The sequence below is a fragment of the Cydia fagiglandana genome, chromosome 22, assembly GCF_963556715.1.
Source record: "Cydia fagiglandana chromosome 22, ilCydFagi1.1, whole genome shotgun sequence".
Lineage (NCBI taxonomy): Eukaryota > Metazoa > Arthropoda > Insecta > Lepidoptera > Tortricidae > Cydia > Cydia fagiglandana.
The window spans coordinates 2976432-2996996 of record NC_085953.1 but is presented as its reverse complement, the minus strand read 5'-3'; the positions used below and the strand labels follow the sequence as shown (position 1 = coordinate 2996996).

At 37.9% G+C, this 20565-nt stretch overlaps 1 protein-coding gene across 1 annotated transcript in view; it reads right to left on the bottom strand.

Moving 5' to 3' along the window:
- LOC134675651 (dual serine/threonine and tyrosine protein kinase-like) overlaps positions 1 to 20565 on the bottom strand; it is a 52782-nt gene that overhangs the window by 28937 nt on the left and 3280 nt on the right. The window contains exons 2-4 of the mRNA XM_063533981.1: positions 7358 to 7622; positions 6175 to 6338; positions 4638 to 4754 (exon numbers count right to left, since the gene is read on the bottom strand). Coding sequence (XP_063390051.1) covers positions 4638 to 4754; positions 6175 to 6338; positions 7358 to 7430 — 354 coding nt within the window. The 5' untranslated portion in view covers positions 7431 to 7622. The remainder of the gene's footprint in view (positions 1 to 4637; positions 4755 to 6174; positions 6339 to 7357; positions 7623 to 20565) is intronic.

The following is a 20565-nucleotide window of genomic DNA, read 5'->3' as shown; positions in this document are numbered from 1 at the left end:
TCTATCAGGACGTTGTAGGTTTGAACCCGCAGTGGGCGTTAATTAGATTACTCCTGTGCGGAATGCCATTTGATATTTACTACTCAAAAATCATGTTTGTTGTATGGGAGCCCCACTTAAATCTTTATTTTATCTGTTTTTAGTATTTCTTGTTACTTATAATAGCGGCAACAGAAATACATCATTCGTGAAAATTTCAATTTTTTTTTTTTTTTTAGTTTATTTAACAGAACACAAAGTACAGTGTTACCTATAATTAAAGTTTCGCCAAACTGTAAAACAGTTTGTTGGCGATGCGCTCAACTAAACTAAAATCAACAATAGTACTTAGGTAGGTAATAGATATCAACAACACACAACTGCCTGCCAGCCTGTAATAAACCCTATTTCGACGCAATACGTACCTACTATCGTTCGGTAAGTACTTGCGCCGCACGGCTCGCGCTAAACGTATTGTCACCATTTGTTATAACGATTACGGTCTCTTTCAGGTCAAAATAGGGTTCATTATTGGATGCAGTTCATTAATTAGTGCACGCAGGTGCGTGAGTAGTCCTTATTTACATAAATTTTAGAAGTTACTATATTATTAAAATTATATTATAATTATGTTATGTATGTTAGTTTATATGTAGTTTTAAATGCATTCGTTTGTTTTAGGACTAAGTTTTATGTATTTGAGATCTTATACTTATCTAGTAACAGTTTTTTGAGTTGTAATTTCAAACTGCCTATTCTTAACTTATTTTCATCTAGCAATAGTGGGTATTCATTATAAATCTTTGGAATAATATATTCTCTTGTTCTTTTTCCGTAGTAATTTTTAACTGAAGGTTGCAATAGCTTAATTATTTTAGTTGATCTAGTAGTACGTTTACTTATTCTTTTTACCTTACATTCTTCACTATAATAGCTACACAAAATATTCAAATATACGACCTTACATTGCACGGGAAGAATACCACATGTTGAAAAAAGTAGATCGTAATTATACCTATGCCTTTGTTTAGTGTTTTTATCAACCAAATATTTAATTAATCTTAACTGCAGTTGCTTTATTGTATCCAGATACGATTTAAAGGTAAGCCCATAGCAACTGAGACCATAGCTTATCAATGCGTCAGCGAGTGCATGGTAGACAATGTGCAGTGTGCGTCTATTAACTATTCGATTTAAATGGTAGAACTGACCCAGTATAGAAGTTAGTTTGTTGCATACTTGATTAATGTGTAATTTCCAGTTAAAGTGTTTGTCAATGAAAAGTCCTAAATATCTAAATTCGTTAACTAATTCTATTTTATTACACGTGCAATTACATTTATTTAAATATAAACATTGATATGAATGTCCTATGACGTTAATATCGCTAGGCAATATAGTTTTCGCTACTTTATTATATGGGGAGTGTAGAATCATACATTTCGTTTTACTGATGTTTAAAATTATTCCATTGTCATTAGGGATTGCAATCCGGTCCGGCGGATCCGGTAATCCGGCCGGATCCGGCACATTTTTCAAGTTACCGGATCCGGAAAAATTCACCGGGTCCGGTCCCGGATCCGGTAAAGTGAAACAAAGCGCTAAAATATAAAATAACAGCTTAAAACACTGCTAAAATTTAAAAGTTCTCGCCAATATTCGAATTTTCTCGCTCGCAAATAGCAACACAACAACTTGTGTTGACGCCAGTCTTCTAGCCAACGAAATATGTGTCGTCGTAGCGTTGAGATTTCCGTGCACCGTAAGTACTGGATTGGTTTATATTCAATTTATTGTGTTGTTACATAGTAATTTTATGTACATGTTCTTTCGTTTTTTTTCGTACAAACCATTATAGCCCACTTATATATAATAAGTGTTACCTGCATTTAAAATATAATGAATAAATATTTATAAAACTTCATTCAGCACTTCAGCAGATAAGTTAAATGTTTTGTCGAATTAAAAGTAATTAAATAGAGGAATATATGTTGACTTTTGACGACCGGTCTGACCTAGTGGGTAGTGAGTAGTGACCTTGCCTGTGAAGCCGCGATCCTGGGTTCGAATCCCGGTAAGGACAATTATTTGTGTGATGAGCTCAGATATTTGTTCCTGAGTCATGGTTGCTTTCTATGTATTTAAGTACATATTTGTATATTATATATCGTTGTCTGAGTACCAACAACACAAGCTTTCTTGAGCTTACCGTGGGGCTTAGTCAATTTGTGTTAAAATGTCCTATAATATTTATTTATCATTATTATTTATATGTTATTTTGTATCTCCTTTTTGGACTTCACGGGCCTATAAATCCCGGTCTTTTGATAGGCTTGCGTGGGGATATAGAAGATTATTTTGTTATTATTATGCTACTAAATAAAGCGGGAAAATGTTTTGTGTGACTAAATGTTTTAATGTATACTTGTATCGTTTATTGATTTTGTTTGTTAAAACTAAAATGGTTGAATTGAGAGCACCTTTTTGTGGGAAATGTGGGTTCGGCTATAGATATTTTAAGAGAAAAAGAAGATTTCATTTGTAGTTAAGTAATAAAAACGTTGATTTTTGAAACTTAAAACAGCCGTCATCGAATTTAAACTGTTGTGAGACATACTAACATTGAATAATTTACGGTTTCGACTCACTTGTTTTTAGTCAATCGCGCGACATGTTTCGGAGAGCCTAGGTCTCCTGTTAAAATACCCGTTTTTATTAATCTATAAAAAAATAGCCTTAACTTCGCATATAACGCGAAATACATGATAAAATATGTGACTTGATGAATTTTTTATCCGCAATACCAATCCGGCCGGATCCGGCCGGATCCGCCGGATTGAGGCCAAAATCCGGCCGGATCCGGCCGGATTCAAAACCAGACCGGATTGCAATCCCTAATTGTCATGCGCCCACCTGGTTATATTCTCAAAGTCCTCCTGCACTTTGTCCACCATGTCTGTGACACATCTGCCGGCGAACAACAGGCACATGTCATCCGCGTACATAACGACTTTACAGTTTTTGATGACATTCGACACGCTGTTCACATGCATGATATAGCCATGATATAACTGTCTAGCTATCACCGTTCCTGAGATACAGCCTGGTGACAGACGGACGGACGGACGGATGGATGGACAGACGGACGGATAGCAGAGTCTTAGTAATAGGGTCCCGTTTTACCCTTTGGGTACGGAACCCTAAAGATGCTGGTCTCTTCGAAAACTGACTAAATTAAATTAAAGGATATGAAAACACTGCATTTTATTAATTTCAGACATCATGTTTCATAGTAACATTTATTGCTTAAGACCTACACAATTGATATCTAAATAGAAATAGTCTTAGTTTTATTTTTCAGAACGTTCGGGGTTCAATTCCCGAGCTGAGTACACATTTTTTTAAATGTATGAATGCAGTTTTTCGTGTTACTAAAATCGATGACATGATTCCTAAGAAGAGATCGGTGTATATCTTATAGTATCAGATTTTCCCATATTGGCCGATCTAAATGGGCCACCCTGTATAGTATATTTTACTACAATAAGTGGGCTAAATAAATATATTAACATAGATATATAATATGATCAACGATTTGGAAGAACAGCCGCATATGACAGTTAAAATAAAAAAAACCGATCATTCTAGTAGAACCTATTTATTTATTGTATAAGTTTGACACTTAACGATAAAATACTTCTTTAAGAAAGGAGGTGTCAATTCGTAGCGCTGCAGTATTTATTTTAAAGTTAAACAGATAAAATGTTGATGCTTAGTTACCATTGAAATAACAACTGGTAGCACCCTGGCTGCTGACGTACGTGATTGGCAGTGCGTGTAGGTATTAATGACAGCAGCTTGAATTTGATTGCTTAGTTACCACTGACTTTTTAACCGTTATTGTCATTGTGATTAAATAAGGGTGTATGTGTTAAAGAAAAACTCAGAAGTTAAGGTATTTGTGACGAACTGAAAGCCTACGTGAAAATGACATCTTAGATGTCCTTATTTTTGTGACGATTGAAGTGTATATGTTTTCTTGGACACCTTGCCCGCTCAGGTATATCTGCTGCTGACTGTATGTTAACATTATATACCTACTCATTAATGAACCTCCAGGTCTGTTTCTTAAGTATGTTACGTACACTACATTGTACTAAAAATCCATTTGTATTATGTGACTGTTTGTGTTCTAAATAAATAAAAAAAAAAAAAAAAAAATGTATAGCCTTATTTGTGTTGAATTGTGCGGGTGTGATAGGCTCACGACTGCAGCAACTGCCTTCCAACATTAAGGTGAAACTAAAGTCCAGTTAATTAAAGCAGGCCACTGACGAGCCTTCCAAATGGATGCCGTTACAATGGATTCTTCCAAATGGACGGCATCCTAATATTAAACATCGTACGTTTTTGACATTCACGGACCGATTTTGGTTTGCAGCCACGCTATTTGGACTGTCGGAAGGCTCGTCAGTGGCCACCTTAACAATGTTTCGATTCACAGATGAGCAACTGGTAAATAAATTAGTTCCTACAGAAGTTCCGAGAACACATTAGTATAAGCTGAAGTCCAGTTTAGAAATCACACGACACCATAATCGCACGCAGAAAAAATGTCTGAGACAGAAGAATATTGATTTAATCGAAATCAGTCTTACTTCAAGCGGCAAAGTTTCCCAAGGAGCCTTGTTGCACTCCAAATCTTCGACCAGCTCGAATTCCGAGTTACCGAGCGTGAGATGCACTTGGGTGCTGCTACCATACTGTATCCGGAGCTGAAAGAAGAATTAAAATTTCATATTAATATTGTTTGCTGAAAACATAATGTAGTGAGGCCACACAGCTGACCAAAGCTGATCAGCTTACAAATAGATAAATTATAATTCTCTTTCATGCTTCAATAATAATCTTCATTCCAGTGTAAATTAGTATATAAAGCCAACAGTTTTCTATTAAAGATTTACCCAACTATAGTGGTATTACTTTCTACCCTTCCGCATCATATTTCAATAATTGTGTCGCTTAACTTTAAACTTGGGTAAATCCATTCGACCCTCTCAGCAAATATCTACCCTAGGGTATTTCCATTTGTTAATACCAAAATAGCATAATCTGTCAGATGGATTTACCCGAGTTTGAAGTTAAGCGCCTTGGTGTATCAGATTCTTCCTTTTGCTTGTGCTAACCCGTGTAAGTTATTGCCTTATTACTTCTTGCCAAATTTTATATCTCTAGGTCAGTAGGAAGGAAAGGTTTAAAATTTTAATAGTTTTGCGAATAGCAAAGTATATATGAGTCGCTTAACTTCGAACTCGGGTAAATCCATCTGTCAGATTATGCGATTTTGGTATTAAGAAAAGGTAATAGGGTAGATATTTGCTGAGAGGGTCGAATGGATTTACCCGAGTTTGAAGTTAAGCGACACATATGTGGCTTTAACGGTCGTATATGCATTCGATTGCATAAGTAAAGAGTTCAGAGAGGTAAAAATTTCTGATTGATACCTACACTTCCTGCGTTCCTAACACGTTACGATAATTATCGGCAGACACAAGTGACTTATGGATGTAATTTTTTTTTTAGTTTTAAGGTTCGAAAGCTTAAACAAGTGCGAGTCAGACTCGCCCACCGAGGGTTCCGTACTTTGTAGGGTTCCGTACCCAAAGGATAAAACGGGACCCTATTACTAAGACTTCGCTGTCCGTCCGTCCGTCCGTCCGTCTGTCACCAGGCTGTATCTCACGAACCGTGATAGCTAGACAGTTGAAATTTTCACAGATGATGTATTTCTGTTGCCGCTGTAACAACAAATACTAATAACAGAATAAAATAAAGAATTAAATGGGGCTCCCATACAACAAACGTGATTTTTGACCAAAGTTAAGCAACGTCGGGAGTGGTCAGTACTTGGATGGGTGACCGTTTTTTTTTTGCTTTTTTTTGTTTTTTTTTTGCATTATGGTACGGAACCCTTCGTGCGCGAGTCCGACTCGCACTTGCCCGGTTTTTAGTATTTGTTGTTATAGCGGCAACAGAAATACATCATCTGTGAAAATTTCAACTGTCTAGCTATAACTGTTCGTGAGATACAGCCTGGTGACAGACGGACGGACGGACAGCGGAGTCTTAGTAATAGGGTCCCGTTTTACCCTTTGGGTACGGAACCCTAAAAAGGATAATCAAATCCTGACTTACCCAGCGGCAATGATTTGGCGCCGGTTCTGGCAGCAGGCGACGCCCGAGGAGGGAATGCAGCAAGCGCGCCCGCGCGGCGGCGCTGGTCCCCAGAACAACAATGGCTGCCGGACGCCCCGATGCGTCTCCTATTTCTTCGACGCGGCTGGAGACGTCTCTCATGTCTGCAATATTTAGAAATAAATAAACACGTTATTAAGTATTAGAGATGCAACGGATAGTTGTTTGGCCGGATACCGGATACCGGATATTCGGCCTGTCCATCAGCCGAATATCCGGTATCCGGCCGCCGGATATACGGCCAACGGTACTATACCTACATTTCGGTTTTTCAGGTGCGCATTCTGCAGCAGGTTTGACTTGTTTCCTAGTGAACGTTCGCGCGGACTCATTTCTATTAGGTTCGAAACGACTGCGCGTCCAAGTCAATGAAATTATTAAATTGTTTTAAAATAATAAACAAGTACGATTATGACCGTGTCTGTTTCTTAAATCCAATTTGTTTACTCCGAAATCAAGCAATGTTACTATACGGTATTCGGCCGGATAGTAGGTCACTATCCGGTATCCGCCCGGATAGTAAAATAGTGGCCAAATAGGCCGGATACCGGATAGTAACCGGATATCCGGTGCATCTCTAGTTGTTATAATGTAGCTATGCTATACAACTTGAATCAACTTTTTCTTTTCACTAGCTGCCATGGTTACGGTCTCCTGGGTCACTCTTAAAATACTAGTTATTTCTTATTTAAATGAACCAAACTTGAATTTTTTGGTAGTTATAAGGCCTTTCCACAATGGGACATCTACTAAGCACGTTTGTAGAACATGCTACAGCAGCTCTTCTAAGAAACTACGCTACTATTGTCTCCTGACTGATGGAACAGAATGACAACAAGAAATAGTTGATGGATCCTATTCGATCATCCTATCAGTATAGGCATTGTCATATAACATTTTTTTATAGACGCCTTTACTCCTGACAGTTCATCTGGTCCTTAGTATCCAGGACTTTGGAGGAGGAAGCCATCTTTTCAACTGCATTTTAAAAGGTATCTTATGGCAAAAGGGTAAAAGTAATGGGACAGTAAAAGATAGAAGAAGAGAAGAGAGAGAGAAGAAGAATGTCTACCGAGCTCCGCTGCCCGTCTCCCTCTAACTCAGCCGTCTCGCTCTCACTTACCCAGCTCCAGTGCGTCGGCAACGTCGCGCAGCGAGCGGCGCGTGTCGCGCACGAGCCCGCGCAGCACGCGCATGCACGCCGCGAGCCGCCGCGACCACAGCACGCCGCCCGTCTCCCTCTAACTCAGCCATCTCGCTCTCACTTACCCAGCTCCAGTGCGTCGGCGACGTCGCGCAACGAGCGGCGCGTGTCGCGCACGAGCCCGCGCAGCACGCGCATGCGCGCCGCGAGCCGCCGCGACCACAGCACGCCGCCCGCCATTTCCCTGAAATCAAAGAATAAATAATAGTACTAGGTACAGAAGACTCACTCTCCAACAAAACGCGTCTGTTACGATCAGGACAGATATGGCCACTAGGTGGCGACAGCGCCACGCGCGGCTTATGGCTAGCCACCAAATTTGGTGTGGAACGGATGTACTTTTAGCCACCTGTATATAGCAAAGCGACGAAATCACGGAATCGCGTGATTGCCATTAGACTTTACCAGGCGCTATACTTACTCTAGCTGCTGTTACTAAGTCCACGCAGACAAAGTCGCGGGCTAAGGCTAGTATGTTATACATATAATCTAGATCTTTTATAATAATATACATATAACACTCAAATGTCATTCATGCTGTACTAGTTGCGGTTAATATCAGCTGTGAAGGTCGGGCGTTCAGTGTCGGAGCGGAATTCGAATCATTAAAATCTGATCTTGATTTTATATTGATTTGACATATTTTGCATTACAGTTGTCTCCAGAATCTCGCGAACTAAATTGACAGGTCAATGTGCACAAATGATACCACAGTTTGGCCACTGCTGTTCATATCGATATTTTCAAAAAGTTTGAATTAGAGAATATCGCGATAATTCACCGCTAGTGGCGCTACTGTTGCGCGGTCGGTTAAAATGTATGTTCAAGTTATTTTACAAATGTTACTTGGTATTTCGAAAATTGTGCAATTTTATACAAGGATATTGTAATTGTAATGTACTTAAACATATTGTAACTAAATAAATATTTTATTTTGTTTTATTTGTTAGGAAAACTTACAGCTAAAAGTAACAAGTTAGGTGATAGGACATAGAAATAGTGATTTTGGTTCAAAATACAAAGAAAAGGCCGGTCCAAACGGGGAAATTTTTTGTACAATGTGATTAATTTCTCATTTTATTTGTGTGTACCGGCCACATGTATAAAATTAAATCACCAGTTTTAGATTTATGGCGACAACCGAACTCTTGAAATATACAACTTGCCCCCAAACCTGCATACTAAAAATTGAAATTTGTCAGTTTCGCATCGGCACCTCCTGATTTGATTGGTAACGTCACAATCTTACAATCCAATCAACCACTTTTCTCGTCACATTCATATTAAATCGAAATCGTTTCGGACCCCTTTATAATTATGACATGGGTAGTAAAGTGCAATAACTTACTTACCTACATATCGATATCATTTTATCGACATAATATACCCGTGACTATTTTTTCTTTGCTTATTCCTGGTATCATTTTATTTGTCAAACTCATGTCAATTTAGTTCGCGAGTTTCTGGACGCGACCTTAGTATTACACTGCCGTTCATAATCAGGCAGGATAATCAGTCCGTTAAATGTGGTTGGTGCAACTGGCCCTAAGAGTATTTGTATTGTATTGTAAATAAAATTATCTTTATTCTGTATTTCTGTATTTTTATTATGTTTTTTTTTCTGTATTTTGTGGTCTTGTGTTGGAGGCCAAGACTCATTTTGGGTCACCGCGCCAACAAAGTAAGTAAGTTTATTCTGTATTTAAGGATTTTTCTTGATTTTTCCGAAGTATTTTTTAAAGAAAATGAAAGCGAGTGAAATTGTGTCTTCCAAAGAAAACTAAACCTTATTCCCTTGTAATAAATATCACACTATTCACGTTTAATGCTGTAATGTTGTGAAACACCAATCATAGGTGAATCATATGTAGCAATTTAATGAGCTATTTCATAACATACAAATGATTAAAACTAATGCTGCAGTGTTTTAAATAACACAATGGTGGCAAACTAGTATGCGGCTTGACTATTCAGACAATGTGATTAATAAACTACGGGGCTACGTAGCCTATGGTAGCCTGGAGCTTCAAACAAGCTTTAGCTTCTTGATATTTCGGCGGTTCCGTGGGAATCTGCCGAATCGTACACCAGAGCAGGTGACGCCGCCGCAACAGAAAACTGCGTCACGAATATGATTTCTTAGAGATTTTTATTATTGTATATATGTTAGTTTGTAATAGGTAAATATATGGGCCTTAGCTGCCTGAAAATAAATGCTATAATTGCTTGATTGAAAGGTACTACAACATTTGGGCAGCTTCAAAGGTGCGGCAACAATTTTTTTTAATAAATATTATAGGACATTTTTTTACACAAATTGACTAAGCCCCACGGTAAGCTCAAGAACCATGACTCAGGAACAAATATCTGTATCATCATACAAATAAATGCCCTTACCAGGATTCGAACCCGGGACCATCGGCTTCACAGGCAGAGTCACTCCCCACTAGGCCAGACCGGTCGTCAAAACAATTTCAAACTTATAAGTTAATCAATGAATGTACAAGAATACAAACGTGCAGAAAATCGAGATTATTATTATAAAGTGATTTATATGATAACCTCTGTTTATACTTCTTGACAACATTGTATTTTAATCGTTTCACCCCTGTACAAAGTGGAAAGTTGAAATCAGCAATAGTAGTAGCGTCCTGAATAAATTTATTTTCTTCATCTTCTTTCTTCGAATGGGTCAATAGGGCAAATAAATTATAATAGTTGTCACTATGCAAATACATTTAAAAAAACCATCGTCAGTTTTTTTTTAAGTTAGTATTACTGAGATTTAGAAATAAGTAAAGTGTAGTGGGTTAACCCCAACCCCCAAATTATTATTATTAAATTCATCACCCTCATCTGCTGTTACATTATTAAAAGATAACGCTCCAGAGTGTTGTGGAGACCTTCATTTTGAACATGTTTGTACCTCAGATGTAATAAAGGCGTTTAAATCAATTAATGTCAAAAAAACTAGTGACCTCTGGGGAGTCTCTGTCCATGCTGTCAAATCCTTAGTAGAAATTGTAGCGCCTGACTTGGTAGTTATATTTAACAACAGTGTTGATTGCGGCGAGTTTCCTGATCTAATGAAACATAGTAAAGTAATTCCTTTATTTAAATCTGGTAGCAGCTCTGAACCCACTAACTTTAGACCGATATCTGTGCTACCAACATTTAGCAAGATTGTTTATACGACAACGGTTTCACTCACTTGAATTTTTAGTCGCTATTGGCGACATGTTTCGGGCCCGTCGGGGGTCCTTCCTCAGGCTCGAGTGCTCGCGGCGGCTGCAACTCGTGCACTGATCGCGCCGCTCGCCTCGTCGCTCGTTGCGCGCGCGCTGACAGAGCGGGGGCGGGGGGCGCGGTGCACTCCGCAGCCGGAGTTGTCAGGTCAAGGTCTGGTAGGGCGGCTGCATCGACTGGCATCAAGCACACTGCACTCACTATGTCCACGCGATCGTCACAACGCACATCCCGCCTAATACCAGGAATTATAGGCTTCCATGCAGGTGGCAACATCCAGCCTCCGTCTCGATTGAAATTAGGTCGGCGTCCAATTTCAATCGCCTCGCGAATCTTACGCGGCACAAAACATTTCTCCCGTACTAGTAATCTCGCTCTATCGAATCGAATGAAATGGGACGCGCCTGTATCGTACGCGTGCTCTGCCACCGCTGAATTCCTGGTATCCATGTTCTTTACGCTGCGTATGTGTTCCGACAACCTCGTGGAGACATTCCTTCCAGTCTCACCCACATACGCCCTACCACAGTCACAAGGTATCTCGTATACCCCCGGGTTCCCCAGCGGGTCCTTGTCCTTTGGAGAGCGCAGCATCTGTCTGACCTTGGTATGGGGACGGAAGATTGTCCTAATGCTAAACCTCCGGCGTAATAGGCGTCCAATTCTATCCGTTACCCCCTTAATGAAAGGCAAGAAGACAGGTGCTCTGTCGACCGTTTGTGCTCGCCGTAATGTACCCATACTTGCCGCTCGCTGACTCTGTCTCCAATTGTACCCATTCCTTTCTAATACTGGGATGATTTAGCAAGATTTTTGAAAAATTAGTTCTTTCTCAATTAGTACGACATTTTAACGTTAATAATTTAATGCATAATTAGCAGTTTGGTTTTACACGGGGTCGCTCAACAACCGATGCTGGTGTTGAGCTAATTAAGCATATTTTCGATGCCTGGGAGGAGTCACGAGATGCTTTAGGTGTCTTCTGTGATTTATCTAAGGCCTTCGACTGTGTTTGTCATGAAACATTAATCAGGAAACTTCATTATTACGGCGTTAGAGGATCGGCACTGAATTTACTTAAGTCCTACTTAAATGGTAGAATACAAAGGGTCGATGTGAATGGACAGCGATCACCGGGGTCATTGGTCTCTATGGGTGTACCACATGGGTCAATATTGGGGCCTTTCCTGTTCCTTATCTACATAAATGACTTGCCATTCCTTGTTAAGACCCACCATGATATAGTATTGTTTGCAGACGACACCTCACTTATTTTCAAAGTCAAACGACAGCAACAAGCTTACAATGATGTAAACAATGCTATTTCAAAAGTAGTAAATTGGTTCAATGTTAATAATTTAATGTTAAATGAGAAAAAACTAAATGTATTAAGTTTGTCACTAGTAGTAACGTAAGGCATGTGCAAGCAAGTGTCATTGTGAAGGATGAGGAATTGGAATTAGTTGATAGTACAGTTTTTCTTGGTATAACTTTAGATTCTAAACTCCAGTGGGGTCCCCATATTGCTACTCTTTCGAATAGACTGAGCTCTGCAGCTTTTGCAGTGAGCAAAATCCGTCAGTTAACTGATGTGAAAACAGCTCGATTAGTATATTTTAGTTACTTCCATAGCATTATGGCATATGGTATTTTACTGTGGGGCGGTGCTTCAGAGATAAATACCATTTTTGTTCTGCAGAAGAGGGCTATTCGAGCAATATACAAAATGAATCATAGGGACTCACTTAGAGATAAATTTAAGGAAATTGACATAATGACAGTGCACTGTCAATACATTTATGAGAATATTCTGTATGTACATAAAAATATTGTAAATTTTAGGAAAAATTGTGAAATCCATAATATTAATACTAGAAATAAACATAAGTTCGCAGTGCCCTTCACTCGGCTCCATAAAATTAAAAAATCATTCATGGGTAATTGTGTAAGATTTTATAATAAACTTCCAAACCATATTACTGAATTATCTATTAATAAATTTAAGAATTATGTAAAGCGTAAACTTATTTCTAAAGCTTATTATACCACACAGGACTACATGAATGATAATACAACGTGGGATTAATTGTTATTCGAAATGATTATTTATTTATTAGGTATATTTGATTATTGATGAGGAAATTGATATTCCGATGTAATACTATCTACTTGTTTGTTACTTATGCTTTTTTTGACATTTAGATTTTATTCTAGAAATTCTAGACTAGTATTTTTTTATACAATTTTTTTTTAATGTTTGACGATCCTTTTGTGAAATTCTTAGTGTTAAATTTGACATGTATAATAATCCAATTTTATTATGGTATAATATTAACATCAATAAATTGCTCTGATAATTAGATTAAGATTAATTACGATTCATAAGAGCTTGTTGCTAGGCCTACATGAATAAAGTATATTTTGATTTTGATTTGATTTTATCCTCATCATACTTAAAATCTACCAAAAAAACGTAATTGGTTACATTGTTTTATAAGTTCATAAACAAAATCAATACCTACCATAGATTTCCCCAAAAATGTTATGTAGGTAAGTACCGTAAAACCTTACCCGTGTTCAACTATAGCCCAAAAGGTCCCAACTACGATCCATAACTCAAATATCTTCATTCAGGTGTGACTGATATTTGAATATAGGGTATCGTCTTGGGTCGTCCCATTCGTTTTTCGTCAAGTTCTTAAATTAGTCCTATTTTACTTTCGTCACTCATTCTACATTGAAAGCCACCGACGATTGTGACGTATGTAGTGTAGAATGGGTGACAAAAGCAGAATAGGACTAATTTACTTGACAAAAGCGGCCAAGTGCGAGTCGGACTCACCCATGAAGAGTTCCGTAACAGCAAGTAACATAATAAAATTGCGGTTTACGGTTTATGACGTATTAAAAAAAACTACTTACCAAATCTTGTTCAAACCAATTTTGGGTAGAAGTTTGCATATGTACATCATATATTTTTTTTAGTTTTATCATTCTCTTATTTTAGAAGTTACAGGGGGGGGGGGATACACATTTTACAACTTTGGAAGTGTCTCTCGCGCAAACTATAATGTTTAGATGAAAATGATATTATAAACCTCAATATAATTTTTGAAGACCTATCCATAGATACCCCACACGTATGGGTTTGATGAAAAAAAAAATTTGAGTTTCAGTTCTATGTATGGGGAACCCTAAAAAGTTATTGTTTTTTTTCTATTTTTGTATGAAAATCTTAATGCGGTTCACAGAATACATCTACTTACCAAGTTTCAACAGTATAGTGCTTATAGTTTCGGAAAAAAGTGGCTGTGACATACGGACGGACAGACAGACAGACAGACAGACGGACATGACGAATCTATAAGGGTTCCGTTTTTTGCCATTTGGCTACGGAACCCTAAAAAACGAATGGGACGACCCAAGACGACACCGAATATAGCAATTCTAAGGCAAACATTTTCATAAACGAAACGGAAGAAAAAATTCAAACAAAACCGAGAAGATACTTAATTAATAATTACCTTACCTACATATTGAACCTTTGGACCATAGATGGGTTGGTTTTACGATAGGTAGGTTATTACCTTTTATATAGATTTTCCCAAAAAAAATATTTATTTCTACTCACAAGTGTTTTTTAAATGTAACAGCTGATGAATACCTATCCAAATGCTATGACATCACGCATTTACCTACATCACATCGACTAGTTCATTGAATCAACAATACATTAATACAAATCAGTAGCAACGTCAATAAATCAGCAATGTACAAACAATATTCAAATCACTTGTCGAAACCAATATACTTACTCCGCTCCATAGAGGTACAATAATATAGAGAGGAAACGGGGAAGGGGCCAAATGACCGAACGAGATGCACTTATAGAACTTTCAGTAGGAGTCGCAGAGAAAGCGGTACTATTGCTTGTCCTTGTCACAGTCTCACTTTTTAGGGTTCCGTACCCAAAGGGTAAAACGGGACCCTATTACTAAGACTTCGCTGTCCGTCCGTCCGTCCGTCTGTCCGTCTGTCACCAGGCTGTATCTCACGAACCGTGATAGCTAGACAGTTGAAATTTTCACAGATGATGTATTTCTGTTGCCGCTATAACAACAAATACTAAAAACAAAATAAAATAAAGATTTAAATGGGGCTCCCATACAACAAACGTGATTTTTGACCAAAGTTAAGCAACGTCGGGAGTGGTCAGTACTTGGATGGGTGACCGTTTTTTTTTTTGCTTTTTTTTTCGTTTTTTTTTGCATTATCGAGTCCGACTCGCACTTGGCCGGTTTTTGTTTGTTCCCCACCTTAAATTTAGTATGGTTTATGGTGGCCAACAAATAACCCAGCAAACATTTTAAGTATTTTTTCCTAGGCTCGAAGAAGATTTTACCAATTTAAGTGAAAATGACGTCCTAAGTCACCAATTATTTTACGTATTGTACACTTTTACTTCCAAGTCAAAATATAGGGATGATAAAACGTAAATTTCACTTCATAAATACACCATGAAGTCAGGGACTTAGGGGTTGAAAATAAGGCAAAACATTAGGTAAAATTAACCTTAAACCCTGACCAATAGGTCAAATCTACTAATAAGGTATTTTAGGTGTATTTGCGACGTAATTATTACTTATACGGGGACTATGAAGTCACGGACTTAATGGTTGAAGATAAGTCGTATTACTAGGTATAATTAACTTCGTACCCTGACCAATAGGTCAAATATACTAATAAGGCCTTTTAGGTGTATATGCGACGTAATTATTTCTTATACGGAGACCATGAAGTCAGGGACTTAATGGTTGAAAATCTGTCGAAATATTAGGTAATATTAACTTCGAACCCTGACCAATAGGTCAAATGTACTAATAAGGCATTTTAGGTGTATATGCGACGTAATTATTTCTTATACGGGGACCATGAAGTCAGGGACTTAATGGTTGAAAATAAGTCTAAATATTAGGTAAAATTAACTGCAAAGTCTGACCAATAGGTCAAATGTACTAATAAGACATTTTAGGTGTATTTGCGACGTAATTATTTCTTATACGGAGACCTTTAGGTCGTCGATTTTATGTCGATTTAGCTACTAATTTTAGGTAAATGTTACTTAAAATAGATACCAAATTGCGACCATATAGTTAAAATCACTTGTAAAGTACTATCAATACCATAAGGTTGTGCCGCCATTTTCTTTCATTATAACGAGATGCTAAATATGAAATTGCATAATTTAAGTTGTTATATCTTGAATGGTGCCATCGCACGGTACTTCATTGTGCTAATATTCAAAATAAAACAATATTTTTGATCAAGTCAATACACTCACACACAAATATTCAATTACAACACTCAATTACAAGCAAATATATGCATTTTGATTTTATAAAATGTTGAAAACTTAAATATTTCAAAAGCCCATCGATAGTTTTGTATGTAAACCTAACATACTGCACGAAAAAATTTTCTGTGCACTAGATTTCATCGTTCTTCATCAGCATAATCGGCCTAAATTATTTTACATGACTTAGTGGCCGCCATTATCATTGCACAACTTAAAGTTGTTTTCTTGTTAGACATTTTGTTTCTGAGTGAAAAGAATATATAAGCGTAATGTTTGTGTCTCTTTTTCTCTTCATCGCGTCTCATCTAAATATTGCCTCGCAGAGTAATTATATGGATAAAAATATGTCGCCATCACGTCTAAAGGTGGTAAAGAATACCAAATTAGTACATTTTCACTACGCGGCACGTCGTGGCGACGTCGAATCCACGTCGGAAACATGACCTAGTGTTGACCTAATGGTTGTAATCACTAATTTACCGTCAATAAATACGTCGCCGGCACGTGCGTTTTTTCCCCATTTATGTCGACTCGACGTGCCCACGACGTCGATTCGACGTGCCTCATTTTGGTCTCCTAAATTGTGCGACCTAAAATAGGTGCCTTTTTCGGAATATCGACCAAAAATGTTTGCTGGGAACCCGACCGAATTACGTAGATTGTTTTTGGTATATTGTCAGGCATGTTAAAACGTGTTTTTAATATTGACGCATTGCGTATATATGTTTTGTCCCTCACGGAGGCACGCGCACACCACTTCTATAGGATGCTACCTTCTATGCTCCGTTCTAAGGGGATTGTCCAAGATGACCGACCACCTGTCGTTTTAATTTGAATCTTATTGGTATAATAATAAAGTCGCTATTTGAGGAAATCGTTTTCGGATCTCATGTAGTCTGGCTCTTACAACTCGACTATAATAAAATCAAACACTCGCTGCAACCGAATACGTAATGTGCGCTCTGTCACACCTACCCGCCTAAGGTAAGTTTGACAAAGAGAACATTACGTATTCGCTTTGATTTAACTATAACTTGCGCTCGAGTATAATTTTCATCAACAATTAACTGAACATAAGTAACCCTTATGACACCGAGATAAGGACTATCTCTGATCAGACAGATTCGTCCATAAGTCAAACGTTGATGGGCGACCTTTCACCGGACGATAACTGGACATCCTATTTCTGAGCTGGAATCCTTTGGGGGAACTTTCCATTCATAATATTAAATTAATCAAATATCTATTCGATAGAAGTTAAACATAAAGACATTATATCAACACAGAAAGATGTGTTAATAAGTTATGCAGTTTTAGCTCGAGTTGATTTTTACTCGTAAATAAATAACTGGGCCAACTGATTTTTATATAGGTAGTATTATTTTTTTCGCGTGATTTTAAATAATAAAAGTTTGGTAAGTTTGAAGAGCTCCTCATTTTGGGTAGAATAAATAGGAAATCTCAATTTGGGTCAATTAATAATCATAATTTTCCTTTGAGTTGCGAAAATTCCATACGTTTCGTTTTTAGAGGGAGGAGATTTTTAGGGCAAACTTACGGGATTTTTTCACGGAAAGTGTGTAGCCATTGTCTTCTCTCGGCATTCATACTAATGAAATGTTTGGCAGCCCCCATATGCATACAGGCGATAACCTAAGGAACAACTACCTTGGCGAGTGTAAACATGATAACGTAACGACGCGATCAACTAACGGCAGATGAATTGTAATGTAGATGAGTTAAGGCAGCTCCCATCCCAAGTACTTACTTGCTTCGTTAAAAAAAATGTCTGCAGACCGTTTATACATACAGGATACAGGCGATAACCTAAGGAACAACTACCTTGGCGAGTGTAAACAAGATAACGTTAACGACTCGATCAACTAACGCCAGATGAATTGTAATATAGATGCGTTAACGCAGCTCCCATCCTAAGCTCTTCCTTTGTTTAAAGAAATGTCTGGCAGCCCCTTTATGCATGCATACAGGCGATAACCTAAGGAACAACTACCTTGGCGAGTGTAAACAAGATAACGTAACGACGCGATCAACTAACGGCAGATGAATTGTAATGTAGATGAGTTAAGGCAGCTCCCATCCTAAGTATTTACTTCCTTCGTTAAAAAAAATGTCTGCAGACCGTTTATGCATACAGGATACAGGCGATAACCTAAGGAACAACTACCTTGGCGAGTGTAAACAAGATAACGTTAACTACGCGATCAACTAACGGCAGATGAATTGTAATATAGATGTGTTAACGCAGCTCCCATCCTAAGCTCTTCCTTTGTCAAGAAATGTCTGGCAGCCCCTTTATGCATACAGACAGGTGATAACCTAAGGATCAACTACCTTGGCGAGTGTAAACAAGATAACGTTAACTACGCGATCAACTAACGGCAGATGAATTGTAATATAGATGTGTTAAAGCAGCTCCCATCCTAAGCTCTTCCTTTGTTTAAAGAAATGTCTGGCAGCCCCTATATGCATAGTATGCATACAGGCGATAACCTAAGGAACAACTACCTTGGCGAGTGTAAACATGATAACGTAACGACGCGATCAACTTAACGGCATAGATGAATTGTAATGTAGACGTGTTAAACCATTACCGCATACGAATCGGATATGATATTCAACTCTATTGACAGCTATTAAAGTACAAATTTGAACAAATAATTGTTATGCGGTAAGGGGTTAAGGCAGCTCCCATCCGAAGTTATTAATGGACGTAATATAGGAAAAAGGATCCAATCCACAAAAATGGATGAAAAAAAAGTCAATCATTTAAATGACAAATTTTAGAGAATGAATTCTTTGCGTTAAGCTACGACCATTTGGCGATGAGCCCCTCTGTGAGACCAATCCTTTGATTTTTGCTCCCCGATTTCTAAAAAAAAAGGTGATCTAATTCGAAAAAATGCTTTTTGTATAAGAGCTTATAGGTCACCATTGTATGCCAAGGTTTGATGGGATCCTGAAAAATCTTCAAGAGGAGTCACTTAACTTCAAACTCGGGTAAATCCATCTGTCAGATGATCCGACTTTGGTATTAAGAAAAGGTAATATGGTAGCTATTTGCTGAGGGTCGAATGGATTTACCCGAGTTTGAAGTTAAGCGACATATAGACTCAATAGTATTTAATTTATACTAACTTATACACTTGCTCTGAGAATGAGATATTTAAGTGACGAATAAACTTGGTTTATCGGGTTACCTCCCTCAAATGACGTAAACACCTATGATAATAGGCATTATAAGGCTGATAAGCCTTAGTAAGCTAAAGCCAGTTTACTAAATATGTTAAGATAAAGAATATGAACTTAATATAACAAATAAGTGACTGTTATTGTTTATATTATAAAACCACTATCTTCTGAAAGTACCCTAATGATAAAGGCCTTTTTAATTATCACAAGGTCTTCATGCCCTCCATTCACTCTTGCAGATAACAAACTCTCCCTTATAAACTGAAATAAATGTCATATAAGTACTAAGAATAAGTTTTTGGCAAAAATTTCATTTTTGGTACAAGCTTTTATCGCCGACCGTACTTTTTTTTAACAAGCTTTTATTAGGTCGACCTGTATGTAACTAACTATGTAATGGAATCTAAGGTAACTAATTTAACCATCTTCCAAGGATCGTAGCGTCATGAAAATTGGCAGCTGTATGTAGTTCTGATGACAATACAACAAGATGGTACTGTCGAACTGATCTGATGATGGAGACAGGAGGTGGCCGTGAACTCTCGACCTGTATGTAACTAACTATGTAATGGAATCTAAGATAACTAATTTAAGCATCTTCCAAGGATCGTAGCGTCATGAAAATTGGCAGCTGTATGTAGTTCTGATGACAATACAATAATATGGTACTGGCGAACTGATCTGATGATGGAGACAGGAGGTGGCCATAGGAACTCTGTGATGAAACAACGCAACCTAATTGTGTTAGGGGTTTTTAGAATTGTCTCGATGAGTATTAGTTGTAGGTATATCGTAAGAAAAGTACAGTCAGCGATAAAAGCTTGTACCAAAAATGAAATTTTTGCCAAAAACTTATTCCACAGGCAACTAATACTCATCGAGACAATTCTAAGAACCCCGTACACAATTAAGTTTCGTTGTTTTATCACAGAGTTCATATGGCCACTTCTGGTCTCCATCATCAGATCAGCTCGATGGTACCATAATATTGCATTGTCATCCGATTTAAACATGCATGCATAATTTCAACTCAATCGGAAACCTGGAAGTGGATCAAATTTAACTTGCAAGATTTGATTACAGGCCGACAGACAACGGTCAGGTGAAACTAAATAAAAGTTTGTAAAAAGTGACCAAGGCCTCCAGTGCCCCAGGCTGGAATCGAACCAGCGTCCTCTGCTATCGCTGCAGGTGCCTGTGCCATTCGGCCAACGGACCACAGCGGTTAGGTCGTTTTCTTCAAATAATTTATTTTTTTCTAATACTTCTCATATGAAACTCTCTATTGTTCAGAAAACTTGGCAAAACTCTGTAA